Source organism: Erythrolamprus reginae, chromosome 1, assembly GCF_031021105.1.
Source record: "Erythrolamprus reginae isolate rEryReg1 chromosome 1, rEryReg1.hap1, whole genome shotgun sequence".
Lineage (NCBI taxonomy): Eukaryota > Metazoa > Chordata > Lepidosauria > Squamata > Dipsadidae > Erythrolamprus > Erythrolamprus reginae.
Window position 1 is genome coordinate 144,026,370 of NC_091950.1, and position 16,325 is coordinate 144,042,694.

General features: G+C 41.7%; 2 protein-coding genes across 3 annotated transcripts; both read left to right on the plus strand.

Moving 5' to 3' along the window:
* Positions 1 to 6,534: 6,534 nt before the first annotated feature.
* LOC139159034 (olfactory receptor 5AR1-like) lies at positions 6,535 to 7,455 on the plus strand. Its single transcript, XM_070736386.1, has one exon. The coding sequence runs from the start codon at positions 6,535 to 6,537 to the stop codon at positions 7,453 to 7,455; it is 921 nt and encodes a 306-aa protein (XP_070592487.1).
* A 6,525-nt stretch (positions 7,456 to 13,980) lies between these two features.
* LOC139159043 (olfactory receptor 5AP2-like) lies at positions 13,981 to 15,975 on the plus strand. 2 transcript variants are annotated; one of them, XM_070736398.1, is made up of 2 exons: positions 13,981 to 13,989; positions 15,046 to 15,975. In XM_070736398.1, exons 1-2 carry the CDS (start codon positions 13,981 to 13,983, stop codon positions 15,973 to 15,975), a joined length of 939 nt encoding a protein of 312 aa, XP_070592499.1. The 2 variants fall into 2 exon arrangements, with proteins under 2 accessions (XP_070592499.1, XP_070592506.1); XM_070736405.1 differs by lacking the exon at positions 13,981 to 13,989 and having other exon boundaries at positions 15,037 to 15,975.
* Positions 15,976 to 16,325: the final 350 nt, after the last annotated feature.

Below are 16,325 nucleotides of genomic sequence, written 5' to 3' on the forward strand. Positions count from 1 at the left end.
AAAAATAGTGACAAGCATTTCCATTGTGATTTTAAAAAGGGACTTTTACTTCTCAGCATCCCCACCTCCTACTCGTGGCTACCTCGGCTACTCTTATAGTTTAAATGCTCTTGGGGGAGGGGGAACATGTCTCCTTGGCCAGCCTCTACTGTCACTGGTTCCAAGAAGCACTGCATTGACAGTCCGTGGCCACCGGGCAATAAGCACCTTGCCCAGCTGCAGAGCAGATGCAGAACACCCCACGGCTCAGCCTCACCGGAGAGGGGGAGAGAGGAGGGGGCAGCAGCTTGGATTCCTCCACATTGTTTTTCCACCTTGATCCTATCACCGACCGTTCAATTCCCCCCGGTTTGCTGTGGCTGCACATGACAACTGGACGCCAGCCTTGGTCAAAGGTGACAACCACTTCGGGCTGCTATACATTTTTAATGGAATCTATTGGCCACCGAGTCCTGCAGGCTAAAAAGTTATCTGGATAGAATGTTCTTTCTTATGCCAATATTGTTGAATTGCCCTTAAACACTTTTACCAAAAAAAAAAAAAAGTAACAGATCATTTTTCCTTTGCAAATGTACATATGGAACACCTATAGTTGCAAACATTTCGAAAGGAAGCATTGCCACTGCCTGGATCCAGCCTCATGTCACCTCCCTGCTGGCCGAAACCAGCCAAGAGGGGTAGAAGTCCAATAAATAGGTGGAGAAGCTCACAGCTCTAATGGCCTTGTCCACTTCATCAGGTGTCACCATTTCAAACTCATCCCATATAACTGGACTAAAACTTGCCCCAGTCATCTCTGCCAATATTGCCCGGTCAGAGTCCAGGTCTGTCTGAATCTGAGCGACTTTATCTTCCAGGAACTGACTAAATTCCTCAGCCTTGCCCCATAAGGGCTCATCCCCATATCAAGGAGGGAACGAGTCCCCTAAACAGGATAGCTGGGTGAGATTTGTTTGTTTGTTTGTTTGTTTGTTTGTTTGTTTGACTTCTATGCCCCCCCACTAACACCGACTGTGAACGACTGGAGGGATAGGAGGAGAACTACCATAAAACAGTGCCTCTCAATCCCTCCAGTCATCGCAGAAGGATACCATGGTGGATGGTATCGAAGTGGTGAGAGGTCGAGGAGCACCAGGATAGAGGAATATCCCCTATCCCGGGCCTGCCAGAGATCATCCATCAGTGAGACCAATGTGGTTTCCATGCTGTGACCGGTCCTGAAACCGGACGGAAAGGAATCTAGATAATCAGCTTCTTCAAAGGACCGTTAGAGCTGGTATGCCACCACCTTCTCAACAACCTTACCCAAAGAGGGCAGGTTGGAGATTGGCCTATAGTTCTTCAATTTGGCTGGATCCAGGGACAGTTTCTTGAGGAAGGGTTGCACCACCACCTCCTTCAGAGGCTGTGGGAATGACCCCTCACTCAAGGAAGCATTAATCAACACCTGGATCCAGCCATATGTCACCTCCCCACTGGTCAAGGCTAGCGAGGAGGGGCATGGGTCCAGTAAGCAGGTGGAGGAACACACAGCTCCCATAGCCCTGTCTACTTCCTCAGGGGTTACCAGGTCAAACTCTTCCCAAATGATGGAACTAAGACTTGACCCTGCCACCTCGGTCTGTATTGCCCTATTAGAGTCCCAATCATTCTGAATCTGAGCGACTTTATCTGCAAGAAACTGAACAAACTTGTAAGGGCTCCACCGCTGCCTCCTTATTCAGGAGAGAGTGGGTCACCATAAACAGGGTGGCTGGGCGAGAATCTGCAGACACAATAAGGGCAGTAACATGCACTGACTTTGCCACCCCTATCACCAAAAGGTAAGTCTTAATATAAGCTTTTATCCGTGCTCGATCAGACTCAGAGCTACTGGCCCTCCATGCTTGCACTCGGAGTTTCTTCTGGCATTTCATCTCCTGAGGGGTTCCTCAGTAAACCAAGGAGATCTCCAGGGTCTGCTACCTCGGAGAGGCTGCAAAGGCGCAATCCAGTCCAGAGCCCCCAATGCAGTTATATTCCATGCCATCACCAGAGACTCAGCCAAACTGTGGACAAATTATTATTATTATTATTATTATTATTATTATTATTATTATTATTATTATTATTATTTATTGGATTTGTATGCCGCCCCTCTCCGCAGACTCAGGGCAGCTAACAACAATGATAAAAAATAACATGTAACAATCCAATTTAATAAGACAACTAAAAATCCTTATTATAAAAACCAAACATACACACAAACATACCATACATAACTTGTAATGGCCTAGGGGAAGGAATATCCTAACTCCCTGGCGACAAAGGTGGGTCTTGAGTAGTTTGCGAAAGACAAGGAGGGTGGGGGCCATTCTAATCTCTGGGGGGAGTTGATTCCAGAGGGCCGGGGCTGCCACAGAGAAGGCTCTTCCCCTGGGGCCCGCCAAATAAATGAGTTGGGAATTTCCCCAAGCACCCTCTGAAACCCATCTGGGTCCATTAGGCACCTGGGGAAGAACCTCCTAATCAATTCCGCCTCCCTGCTGTGGGGGATTGGTCAATTAAAGTCCAGTCTCAACAGGGAGTGATCTGACCATGACAAGAGTGTGGTGACTATACCCCTTAAAACCAGATCATTTTCTCACTGCTCCAAGAAAATAGCATTGAATTACTTCGATCAGGTTCATGGTTGTCATGGAAGCCATGAACTCCTGCACTACCTCTGAGGTTCTGCTGAGTGATGGTAGATTGAACTCCCCCAGGACTGCCAGCCTGGAGAACTCAACCACCAGCCCAACCTCGATCAGCACAGGCAGGGTTGTTGCAACATAGCTGGGGGGCAGATATGTTAACAACAAGCCCACCTGAACCCCTAAGTCCAAACTCAAAAGGAGAGACTCACATCCAACTATCTCAGGAGCAGGGACCCTGCGAGGGCTTAGAGTCTCTTAGATTATGATGGCCACTCCCCCACCCCTTCCCTGGTGTTGTGGCTGATGCAAGACCTGAAACATGTCTGGGCACATTTCTGAAAGAGGAACCCCAGCCAGGTTTTCATCACACAAGCCATGTAAGCTCCCTCCTCCAAGAGTAAATCTTAGATCAAGGGGGCCTTGTTGGCAACCGACCGGGCATTGAGTAGCAGCAGCCTGAGACCAGCTACATGGGATGAGACCGGCAGGGGGCAGAACAGGGAATCACTTCCAAAGAGCAAGTCCTTGTTCTCCAAGAGTGGCCTACCCCTCGGCTACTGCCATACCTGCTCCTTCCGCGGATACAATCAGGGCAGCAAGATGAGAACATTTTGCCACCTTGATCACCATTAGATAAATCTTGATATAAATTCTTACCTTTGTTCATTCAGATTCAGTTTTACTGGATCTCCAATGATGCTCAAGACATCTTTTCTGCGTTTCATCTCCCAGAGCTCCTCAGTGAATGAGGAGCTCCTTGGCAAAGGTGCAATCAGGTCCAGAGCCTCTGCTGAGGCCTGATTCCAGGCCATTACCAGGGACTGGTAATTGTGTACAAGTGAGTCAGGTATGTCTCCAACCATGACAAGGGCTGAGTGACTATTCCCCCTAATATCAGATCATGGCTCCACTGCAGAGAGAAACACAAGGTGTGTGTCATCCCCCCCTTGTGAGTTGGTCCCTGTACTACCTGAGTCAGCTCCATGGCTGTCATGAAAGACATGACCTCCTGCAGCACCCCCAAGGATTCACCGAGCAACAGTACACTGAAGTCCCCCAAGACTAAGTCTGGGGAACTTGACCGCCATCTCTGTTACCTCATTGAGAAATGCAGGCAGGTCTGTTTCAATGCATCTGGGAGGAAGACATGTTAACAACAAGCCAATTTGAATCCCTGGGTCTAATCTCAAAATCTCACCCCTATGTCGGGGACAGAGATCCTGCACAGGTTGAGAGTCTTCCAAACAATCGCCACTCCTCCACCACTTCCTTGGGGTACCGGCTGATACAGCACCTGAAACCCAGCTGGGCACATCTCCTACAGGGGAACAACCCCTCTGGGACCAGCCAGGTCTCAGTCACAAATGCCAGGTCTGCCCCTCCTCCAAGATTTTGTCTCAGAGAAGGGGGCTTTGGTCACAATTGATTGGCATTAAGCAGCAGCAGTCTGAGCACATGGTTCTGATTTCATCTTTCTCCATTAATATGGGGTGAGCTAAATGATTTTGAGGGGCCAGAACAGAAAATCGTTTTGATATAGCGAGTTCTAGTTACCCAAGAGCGGCCTACGCCCCGGCTCCACCCCAAATGGACCGCCAATTATGCATGATGTGAAAGATATCTTCACTACTTTGTCACTGTTCGTTTGACTACATTGTTCATAATTTCAGAGTATGATTGAGGTTCTTTAATCTATACATCCCTTATCTGCAAGTTAATGTTTCAAATAAAAGTGAACAGACTACATAACAAACCAATTATGTACCATCCCTGTACAATGGAAATGTGAATTCCCAGTAGGTCTTCAGGTGTATTGAACATTTTAATGATACGTTAATTATATCAGCTGAGACTATCATTTTCATTGGTTTTTAATATTGGTTTTATCTTGTTGCTAGTGTTTTGTATTGATAAACGAAGTATAAAATTTGCAATTATATTGCAATGTTTCATCTCTCATCTTTGGACATGCAATCTTGACTTCTAATCTGGTAAGTTAATTAAGGACTTTTAATACCCAAATACTTTAATACCCAAATATAAATGTTTATATCAGCCTCATCTTCACATCATCCCAATTCTCCATTAGATTTTTGAAGAAAAATGTGGGAATATTCAAATGCCCTGATATAAAAATAATGATCTGTGTATTATTTAGAATGTTCATGGGACCCAAACTCCCCAAGCTTCTTCATGATGCTTTGTGAAATTTAAATCCCTTGTATCCATGACATGCAGAAATACAGAATGAAGTTCATGAGTCAACAGTAGATTTCTTCCTTCTTCCAACCTACTGTGAAGAGACTAATATATATTGAGACAAATGATAACATAGACTATGTCCTATGTTTATTTTTATTATTTTGTGATATATTGATGTATTTTCCTTGAAATGGACAACATATACAAACTCCTGCTTAGCTGTGGTGATCGGAACTTTACTTTCAATATGAAGTTATCTTGCTGCTAGTGGAATAGAATATTGCATTCATTTAAAATTATTTCTACTTGGAAACAAAATATTAGATGGATCTCTGCTGCAGGGAAGGGCTTTACTGTAATTTATTCGGCTATGTTTATTTTATATTACTTTGTGATATATTGATATATTTATCTTGAAATTGGTAACATATACAAACTTGTGTTTAGCTGTAGTGGTTGGACCTTTACATTCAACATGAAGCTATCTTGTTGCTAGTGCAGTAATATATTGCATTCACTTAAAATTATTTCTATTTTAAAATATTAGATGGATCTATTAAAGGACTTCACTATAATTTGTTCAGCTACGTTCAAATGCCCTAAACGTAAATGTAATCAATGTAAATGTAATGATTACATCTCAACAACATGAATTAATTTCAGAGGGCAGTTTGATAAATATTGATGCATGGTAGATTATTGCTGATTATTGTTCCACATAACACTTCCTGCCAAAGTTGATTATACTTCTTACTGAGGACTATAGAAAACAATTATGTCCAGTTTTGGTCACCATAACGTAAAAAAGAGGTTAAAACTCTAAAAAGAAGGCAAAGAAAGATGATTAGGGGACAGGAGACTAAAACATACAATGCAGGGCTGCAGGAACTGGGGATGCCTAGACTCTAGATCAATGAAGAAAAGGAGTATAGGGTGATATGACAGCAATCTTCCAATATCCGAGGGGCTGCCACAAAGAAGAGGGGGTCAACCTCCAGAGTATCTAAGAGTAGGACAAGAAATAATGGGTGGAAGATCATTAAAGAAGGAACTTATCTAGGACTAAGGATAAATTTCTTGACAGTAAGAAGAATTAATGACAGGCTTGCCTCACAGAGTTGTGCGTGCTCTATCAGTGGAGGGTTTCCAGAAGAATTTGGACATCCATTTGTATGGAATGCTATGGGGCCTTCTGCTCAAATAGTGGATTGGGCTAAAAGACCTCCAAGGTCCTTCCAAATCTTATTCTGTATTCTGTAAATAATTCATTATAGAATGTTGACTGACTCTGGTCGTTTTTGGAGCGTGCAAGAGAAAAATACATTTTAGCAAGAAGTCTACATTCTTTCTCCCAGATAAATTCTTGCTGAAATTTGCAACATGATGGTAGATATGAATCCATCTTTTGCTGATTGACATTGCAGGTCTGTGTAATGGTGTGCATACCCTCCAATAGAGCATTGTATTTACAAAATAATATATTGATCAAGAGCCCATAATATAACAATAACCACTCCTGCCTTCCAAGCTAAATGTTCCTTTTTAGATTGGGGTTTTCTTAGTCTTTTCCCTTGGGCATTTACATACAATCCAAGAAAGGTCATGTTGCTATAAGTTTTTCCCCTCTATTTTTTATTCTATCAGAGGAAAATAAACAATGCAGACAAATCAAACCACTGTGACTGAATTCATCCTTGTTGGATTCACAGACCAACCAAAGCTTCAGATCCCCCTCTTCATCTTCTTTCTGCTCGTCTATCTCATCACTGTGGTGGGAAACATTGGGATAATCATTCTAACCATAACTGATGCTAAGCTTCAAACCCCAATGTATTTTTTTCTTAGGAATCTCTCCATTGTAGATATTGGTTATTCTACCACCATTGGTCCTAAATTGTTGACAACCTTCTTGACGGAACATTCTACCATTTCCTTCGCAGGATGCGCCACGCAATTTTTCTTTTTTGTCATCTTTGTGACTGCTGAAACTTGCATTCTGGCTGTGATGGCATATGATCGCTTCATAGCAATATGCTACCCTTTGCAGTATTTTGTTGCCATGTCAAAAAAGCTTTGCATCTCGTTTGTCACAGTTGTGTATATTCTTGGCCTTTTAAATGCAATAGCACACTCCAAAGTTATTTTTACCTTGGATTTCTGTAACTCAAACACTATTAATCATTTCTTCTGTGATGCTCCTCCTCTTCTTTCATTGTCCTGTTCAGATACTCACCATGCTCACCTTGTGCATTTTATTTTATCCACTTTCTTCGGAGGGACAACTTTTCTCACTGTTTTGATCTCCTACATTGCCATTGTTATTGCCATCCTGAAGATCAGCTCTGCCCAGGGAAGAAAAAAAGCCTTCAACACCTGTGCCTCCTATCTGACCACTGTGAGCATTTTCTTTGGAACCGTCATCTCCATGTATTCACGACCTGGTTCCAAATCATTGGATAAAGACAAATTTATATCCATCATTTATACTCTCATCATCTCCTCTCTTAATCCATTCATCTACAGTCTGCGGAACAAGGATGTTAGCAGACTCCTAGACAAGATAACATTGAAGAAATAAACATAGCTTTCTTTGTATTTAAAAAAGAAAGCCATATTTGCATTTCTCTTTGGAAAATGCTTTTGACTGCTTGATAGTATTTTGAGCAGGCAAGAAAACAGCTGAAATTGCATCTAAGGTACGAAAATAATGTTGTTTTTTTAAAGGACAAGGTGTTTTTACACAGATCCGAAAGATGAATAATTGTTTTTTTTAATCAAAACAAATAAAATTATGTTTGATTTTTCCCTTGTGTAAATGTATAGTATAGACAGAAGAATGTGTCAAAGTCAACCATTTGATTGGAACGCAAATTTCAATGGAATCTGCATTTCAATGTAATTCAAATGTAAAATTCCTTGTTTAATTGGCACTGAAGTGGATGAAGATGATAGAATGTCTATGTCAATTAATTGATAAAGTGCATTATGTATTTTAGTTTTGTTTAATTACTCTCAGATAAACTGTTTCAGACAATTTTACAACAATCCTTCAAAATATGGTACCTTATAATAAAACTGGGAAACGATTATCAAACAATATTAATTACAAAGCAGAAAAATATTTTTAAGGTTCTTTAAATTAAAAAGTGCATGGAGGAATCAAAATATGTTGTTGATTGAGAACACAATAGATGGCCACTAGCAATGGATGTTAATCTAAAAACCACGACTTGAAAACTTTTTAAAAAACTAAGTTCCACCTAATGGCAAAGAATGCTTCTTTCCATATTATTTTTCCCCTCTCCCCCATTTTTTCACCTCAAAATTATTATTCTGTAACTAATTTTTATCACCAAGGAGAGATGTAAGCTATGAGGAAACATAACAGAGATGGGAATGATCTATTTATATCTGATTTGTCATTATTCCTTCTTTGCTTGGAATTAGGGGATTTGCAGTATGATGAGGAGTACAAATATCAAGTAAAAATATTATTGTTCCTTGCTCAAAGCTATCCAGGTTTGTGATATAAGCTCAGTGCTAAAATGTAGCTAAAATATTTTTGATTATATTTTGAAATGTCAGTAAAAGGAAATTGTGACTACTGTGGTAGATTTTAATGTCTCTGGATTAAGTTCTATCTTGTAGCACTGGAGCCTGTCTCCTGGCTAAACTTTGTAAACTCATGTGTGTTCAGAATTTGAACTCACAATCAACACATCTAGCCTTGGATCTACAGTGATTTGATGGGACTTCTAGCCATGAATGTATTGACAAATGTCTCTTTTCTTTACTGTACATTGAGAGCACCTGAATCAGACAAAAGAAGTTCGACCTAAAAACATGGGAAACTACTTTCCAAATCCTGTCATGATTGACCAGTCTTGAAAATGAATAATGCAAGAATAGCTGCCAGTCTTGAAAATAAACACAGCAAGGAATAAAAGGGGAATCTTTGGGAGAATAAAAAGGTCCTGAAGCCCACCCACTCTTTCAGTCATTTTTTCAATTCCAAGTAGGTGCATTGTCTCTCGAGCTACTGCCTGTCAGTCTAGTTAAGAAGGTTATGGATACTAAAGGGCTGCAAATTTTACGGTCACACTGTGGGCATGGCTTATTGTGGCTTGATGGTCATGTGACCAGATAGGAGTGGCTTGTCATCATGTGACCAGGTGGGAGTGGCTTACCAAGCAAGATAGGTTTTCAAATAGGTGCTTAGATTCTTTTTCAGTTGATTAAGTCACATTATTTGAATAACCACAAAAAGGACGAATGATAGACAGCATTATTTTTTGAGGAGCACAGTAACATTTTAAGGTTTTGTACTGAACCCACAAAGTTCAGTATGATAACAGGTTAGGCAAGTAGCTCAATTTTCTTTAATTGCTATAAAAGCCACACAGGTGGCCGGACCAGGGCACAGATACTCCACTATGAATATCAGAATTTGGACCCCACCTTACACTATCAGGGAGAAAGCAGCCAGGTAGCATGGGAGCAGTAGGACATGGAAAGCAAAAGGGGTGATACTTCAAGGGTGGTGGGCACTGGTGGCATGCTAGCCCAAGTAAGGGGGGTTAAGGAAGTGGGCTGAATATGAAAAACATGCAGCTCAAAAAAGAGTGGGTCTATGGCTATACTACAGTGGAGGCCCAGGTCCCATCCTCGAGGCATTCAACTGTGAATGACTGATAGCACCCTGGATAAGACACAGTACCTACTGACAGTCAATGGTATGTTAACAGTACACAAGCCCCGCAGTAGGAGGGACAAAGAAGAAAGGGGGGAACAGGGGTTGGGGCAGCTAGTGAACCTCCCGGGAAAGGCCCTGCAAGGAGCAACACTGATGGTTGAGTCTACACTGTACTACCTTGAAAGCCTCCCCCTTTCCACAGTCTTCTACAGGTGAACCCCCTCCTGGTGACCTGCCTTCCAAGCATGTCCCAAAAGTGAAGTTTTATCCCTCTCATTCCCCCCCCAAAAAAAGTTTTTCCCTTCTCCAGCAATGTTTCTCATCACTGATCTCCAAGCCTTCTGAGCTCATTGGCATTGTGGCCTGGCTACCTCGCTCACGGATTTGGCATTTTAAAAGCATGAGGGGCCATCCCCTGAGGCAGTTACAGCCGCTGATTGGATGGGACATAATTGAGGCAGAACAAAGGGGTGGGGAATGAATGCATTCACAAAAGGGGATTGTAAGGCATGGCAGCTATCCAGCATTAAAGTTAGAAGGGATAAAGGCCCCTCACTGGTTTACCTGGGGGCATGGAAGTGAGATGGAGGGGCCACGTTGCCCAGCGAGGGAGAAGCAGGGCTAAGGGTCAGAACAAATCTCCGGGGGAAGCTGATTCCAGAGGGCTGGGGCTCCCACAGAGAAGGCTTTTGTCAGGCCAAGCAACATTGTCTATTTGACAGGACCTGGAGAAGGCTGACTCTGTAGGACCTAACCGGACACTGGGATTCATGTGGCAGAAGGCGGTCCCCTAGGTAATCTGATCCAATGCCATGTAGGGCTTTATAGGTCATAACCAACACTTTGAATTATGTTCAGAAACCAATTGGCAACCAATGCAGTTCGCAGAGTGCTGGAGAGGCATGGGCATATCTTGGAAGGCCCAAGACTGCTCGTGCAGCTGCATTTTGTACAATTTGCAGATTCTGGAAACTTTTCAGAAGTAGCACCATGTAGAGAGTGTTGCAGTAGTCAAACATTGAGGTGATAAGGGCATGAGCGACCCTGAGTAGAGACTCCCTATCCAAGTAGGGCCGCATCTGGTGCACCAGGCAAACCTGGGCAAACACCCCCCTCGCTACAGCCAAAAGATGGTGGTCCAAATGTCAGCTGTGGATCAAGGAGGACAGCCAAGTTGTGGGCCCTCTCTGAGGGGGTCAAAAGTTCACCCCCAGGGTGATGGATGGACAGATGGAGGCAGAATGCACAGCCACTTGTCGGAATTGAGCTTGAGCCTGTTAACACCCATCCAGACCCTAACAGCCTCCAGAAAATGGCACATCACTTCCACTGTTTCATTGATTGAACACGGATTGGAGATATATAGCTGAGTATCATCAACATACTGATGGTAACTCACCCCATGCCCTCGGATAATCTTACTCAGCCGTTTCATGTAGATATTAAACAGCAAAGGGGAGAGGACTGACCCCTGAGGAACTGTACAAGGGGGGGACCTAGGAGCCAACCTCTGACCCCCTACTAATACCGACAGCAACTGACCGGAGAGCTAGAAGGAGAACCACCATAAAATGGTGCCTCCCACTCCCAACCCCTCCAGCCAATGCAAAAGGATACCATGGTCGGTGGTATCAAAAGCCACTGAGAGGTCAAGGAGCATGAGGATAGAGAATAAACCCCTATCCCGGGTCTGCCAGTAATCATCCATCAGTGCGACCAAAGCAGTTTCTGTGCTGTAGCCAGGTCTGAATCCTGACTGCTGAAGGCCTAGATAATCAGCTTCATATAAGGACCATTGGAGCTAGAGCGACACCACCTTCTCATTAACATTCCCCATAAAGGGAAGGTTGGAGACAGGACGATAGTTGTTAAATACAGCTGGGTACAGGGAAGGGTTCTTGAGGAGGGGCCGCACAAATGCATCCTTGTAGGTAGCCAGAAGGGACCCCTCCCTCTTCAACTCTGTGTCACCTTCCTGCTGGCCAAGACCAGCAGGGAGGGACACAGTCCAATAAACAGATGTCGGAACTCACATCTCCAATGGCCTTGTCCACTTCATCAGGTGTTATAACTGCAAATACTTAATCAATCCCTTGTCTTTGGTAGGCAACATACCTTCTCCAACTCACTCACTCCTGATAGGCATACCAAACATCATTTCATAAGGAGTCAGCCCAGTGTCCCTCCAGGGCTAAATTCTAATCCTCAACAGGGCTATCGGTAATGCCTTAAGCCAGTTTAGCCCTTTTCCATGTATATCTTTGTCAAACAATGCTTTATCTTGCCACTCATACTGTAGATACCACCCTTCCAGAACTGGCAGAGTGCTAAGGACTGTGAAGGCCCCAATGAATTCCCAAATGTCTCGTAAGCCCTTGTACAAATTTTCCTGGAAAATCCCTTCTCTGAGTCAATTCTTTGAACCAGTCCATACCTGGGAATAACTTGTTCTAACAAAATCTGATTACAGTTCTAGTGGTTTCATCTCCATTCCTACCCGCCCTGTTAGGTGGTCAACAATTACTAACAAATATCTCAGCCTCATTACTTGTGGCATCCCTGTGAAATCAATTTACACATTTTGAAAAGGATACAATGCCAGAGGTCTTCCTCCCCTTTGACTTTGCCTCACATGATTATGATTCACCCTTTGGCAAATCAAGCATTTATTCACAATTTGATTCAGTGAATATATTGAAGGGCATCACTTTAAAAGTGGAAAACCTGTATGAAAGCATGCAGAGACTGTAGGTGTTTAAGGCTCCACTTCACAACCTCCTAAAACAGTGAGGAACTGCTCTCATCATAAGCAGATTAAGAACCAAGGCAAAGGGAATCTTGTGTTTATTTCAATCAATCAATCCATCAATCAAAATAAACCTGGAAAGTACCTCAAAGGTTTTCTAGTCCAACACCCTGCTCAAGCAGGAACCCCTATACCAATGATGGCGAACCGTTTTTTCCTCGGGTGCTGAAAGAGAATGGATGAGCACTATGGCACATGCATGAGTGCCCATGCCCATAATTCAATGCCTGGGGACAGCAAAAACAGCTTCCCACACACACACCCCTGAAGCCCTCTGGAGTCCAGAAATGGCCTGTTTTCCAATTTCCAGTGGGCCCAGAAGGCTCATGTTTCACCCTCCCCAGGCTCCAAAGTGAACCTTTTTATCCTCGGATGCTGAAAGAGTGTGGATGAGCGCTATCACGTATGTACGAGTGCTGACACCCATAATTCAATGCCTGGGGAGGATGAAAACAGCTTTTCCTATCCCCTGGAAACCCTCTGGAGGCCAGAAATGGCCTGTTTCCAACTTCCGGTGGTCTCAGTAGGCTCATGTTTCACCCTCCCCAGGCACCAAAGTCTTCCCTGGAGCCAGGGGAAGGTAAAAATGACCTCTCCAATCCCCCAAGAAGCTCTCTGGAAGCCAGAAATGCACTCCCAGAGCCTCTGTACAAGCCAAAATAATCTGGCCAGCGCACACATGCACATTGGAGCTGAGCTACAGCAATGGCTCGTATGTCAGCAGATATGAGTTCGCATATCACCTGTGGCACCCATGCCATAAGTTCGCCATCACTGTCCTATACCATTTCAGATAGGTGGGTGTCCAATCTTTTCTTAAAAACCTCCAGTGACGAAACCCCTACAACTTCTGAAGGCAAGCTGTTCCACTAGTTAATTGTCCAGTAATTTAGCAGTTTCTCTTATAAATTCTTGGATCAAGAATTGGAAAAAGCAAATATAGTTAGGCTACAGAATTTCACAGCAATTCAGTATCTTATTGACTAATACGTGTCAAAATATTGTATACACATCTCTAATGTTGACGAATTGTCCTGCTAGCTGCTGTCATGCTTTTAGTCAGGAAACAAACATTAATCCCAGAAGCATGTTTCAATCCCCAAAAGTCCCAGCGCTGACCATTCTCCCCAACTAATACAACAGTGATCATTCAAAACCATCAATCCATAGCTTTTGCTATGAGGATCAGAGGAATTATGTCAGGATAGAAAAACAGTTAGTAGGAATATTTGAAAGGAAGCCAAAATTGCCATGTTGCCAGTTTATCTTTAGATAGTCTATTTCTAAAATGAAATGTTGAATCAAGTTCTACTTGATTTTAAAACAGGCATCTTCACTACTTTATATTGTTGGTTAGGCTTTCCTGCTCTGGCTTTCAGAGTATGATTGATTTAATCGGTACATTCCTCTTTTGGCAAGTTAATCCTACAAATAAATTTAATCAAAACTACAGAATGATATTTTTCAGCGATGGAGGTGTGAACTAATTATGTACGGCAACTATACAGTGGATATATGAATTCCCAGTAGGGCCTCAGGTGTATTTAGCCAAGAATTGTGTTGAGTATTTTAATGATATTTTAATTACTTCGACAGAGAGTTTCATGGGTTTAGTTTTTAACTGATGGTAAACACAGTATAAAATGAGCAATTATATCCCAATGTTTCATCTTTCATCTTTGGAAATGAATATTGACTTCTAATCTGGTAGATTCTTTTTTAATACTTTTAGTTATCTAAATATACTGTTAAAAATTCAAATTTCCTTCTATCTATTTTTCCTATACCTCCATCTGCTTCTCATCATCATTATTATATTTTTTGCAGACAGATAAGTTTTTATATTAAAATATTGATCTGTGTTTTACTTAGAATTTTCTTTCACCCAAACTCCAAAAGCTATTTCACGATGCTTTTTGAAAATTAAATCTCTTACAATACATGAGATGTAGAAATGCAGAATGAAGTTCATTAATCAGCAGTTGGTGACTTTTTCTTCCAGCTTATTAGTTGATACTATAGTGGGACATCTCAATATTTGTGCATTGACAAAAGGGTTAATCCGCTCACACGATTTATATTACTTACAATATAGCAAATATATTTATTTTCAGAAGGACAATATATACTTTTGGTCAATTCCAGGCAGCACAACCCTATATATGAATCTTCTTGCCAGTGGAATATTATATTGCATGATTTGGTCAATGTCTTGCAGTTTTCATAGCCGGTTTATCTAAAGGAAGATTTAGATATATGTTTGGCATTCCACTGAAGAGTATTTCTTCTTCGAAAAAGAAATACTAAATGGAACTTTTCTGATCGGCTACTTTGAAATGCTCTAAAACCAACTGCAAATATAAATATCATACTTCATAAATTGGAATTCATTTCAGATGTGTGTTCAATATATATTCATACCTAGTAACCTACATGCAAGGAATGGTATGAATCCATTCTTTGCTAATTAGTCCTGCAATGCATTGTAATGGTGTGCACAGCATCCAATTCAACATTGCACTTTGAAAAAAGCAAATTTATCAAGCAAACCGTTCCATTTAGTTTGAGGCTTTCAGAGTCTCTCCCTTGGATGTTCTCAGACTATCCAACAGTATTCATACCACCATAAGGTTTTCCTTCTATTTTTATTGTATCAGAATAAAATGCAGAAAAATCAAACCACTGTGACTGAGTTCATCCTTGTTGGATTCATGGACCACCCAGAGCTTCAGATCCCCCTGTTCATCTTCTTTCTGCTCATCTATCTCATCACTCTGGTGGGAAACATTGGGATAATCATTCTAACCAGAATTGATGCCAAGCTTCAAACCCCCATGTACTTTTTTCTTAGAAATCTCTCGATTGTAGATATTAGTCTTTCTACTACCATTGCCCCAGAATTGTTGACAACATTTGTGACAGAACATTTGACCATTTCCTTCATAGGGTGCACCACACAATTCTTCTTTTTTGCCATATTTGTGACTACTGAAGGTTGTCTCCTGGCTGTGATGGCATATGATCGCTTCACAGCAATCTGTAACCCATTGCTATATTTTGTTATCATGTCAAAGAAGCTTTGCACTCTCTTAGTCATAGCTGCGTATACTTGTGGCTTTGCAAGTTCAATAATCCAGACTGTAATTATTTTTACTTTGAATTTCTGCAGCTCCAATACAATTAATCATTTCTTCTGTGATGTTCCTTCAATGCTTCAATTGTCCTGTTCAGATACACAGATTGCTCACTTTGTGCATTTTGTTATATCCACTTCAATTGCACTGACAACTTTTCTCACTGTTTTGATCTCCTACATTGCCATTGTTATTGCCATCCTGAAGATCAGCTCTGCCCAGGGAAGATATAAAGCCTTCTCCACCTGTGCCTCTCATCTCACCACTGTGACCATTTTCTTTGGAACCATTATATTCATGTATATACGACCTGGCTCTAATTTCTCATTGGATAAAGACAAAATCATATCCGTCTTTTATACTGTTGTCATCTCCTCACTTAATCCACTCATCTACAGTCTGCGGAACAGGGAAGTGAAGGATGCTTTTAGCAGAGTGCTAGACAAGATAATATTGTTGAATTAAAAATGGTATGAATGTGAAATCCTTCAGTTCAAAAAAGAAAGCCATAGTGGATTTCTCTTAGAAACATTTTGAATGCTTGGTAAAGATTTAGGGAGGTGAGAAAAAAAGTTTCATGTAAGTCATACAAAAGCTAAAAGGAAAGGGCAATGCATTTTCATGCTAACTTAAAAAGAGGGATAATTGCTTTTTATTAATCAAAACAAATATAATTACATTTGAATGCTCTTCTTGTGGAAATGGATGTACAGTATTGACAGAAACATTAAACTAAGAGTCAACCATTGTCAAAGTCAACCATTTGATTGTAAAACGAAGTTTAGATGCAATGTGTTTTTCCAGGTAATTCAGAT

Excerpts from the sequence above, each read along its gene's own strand:
- LOC139159034 (XM_070736386.1), top strand. The coding sequence starts at position 6,535 with ATGCAGACAAATCAAACCACTGTGACTGAATTCATCCTTGTTGGATTC.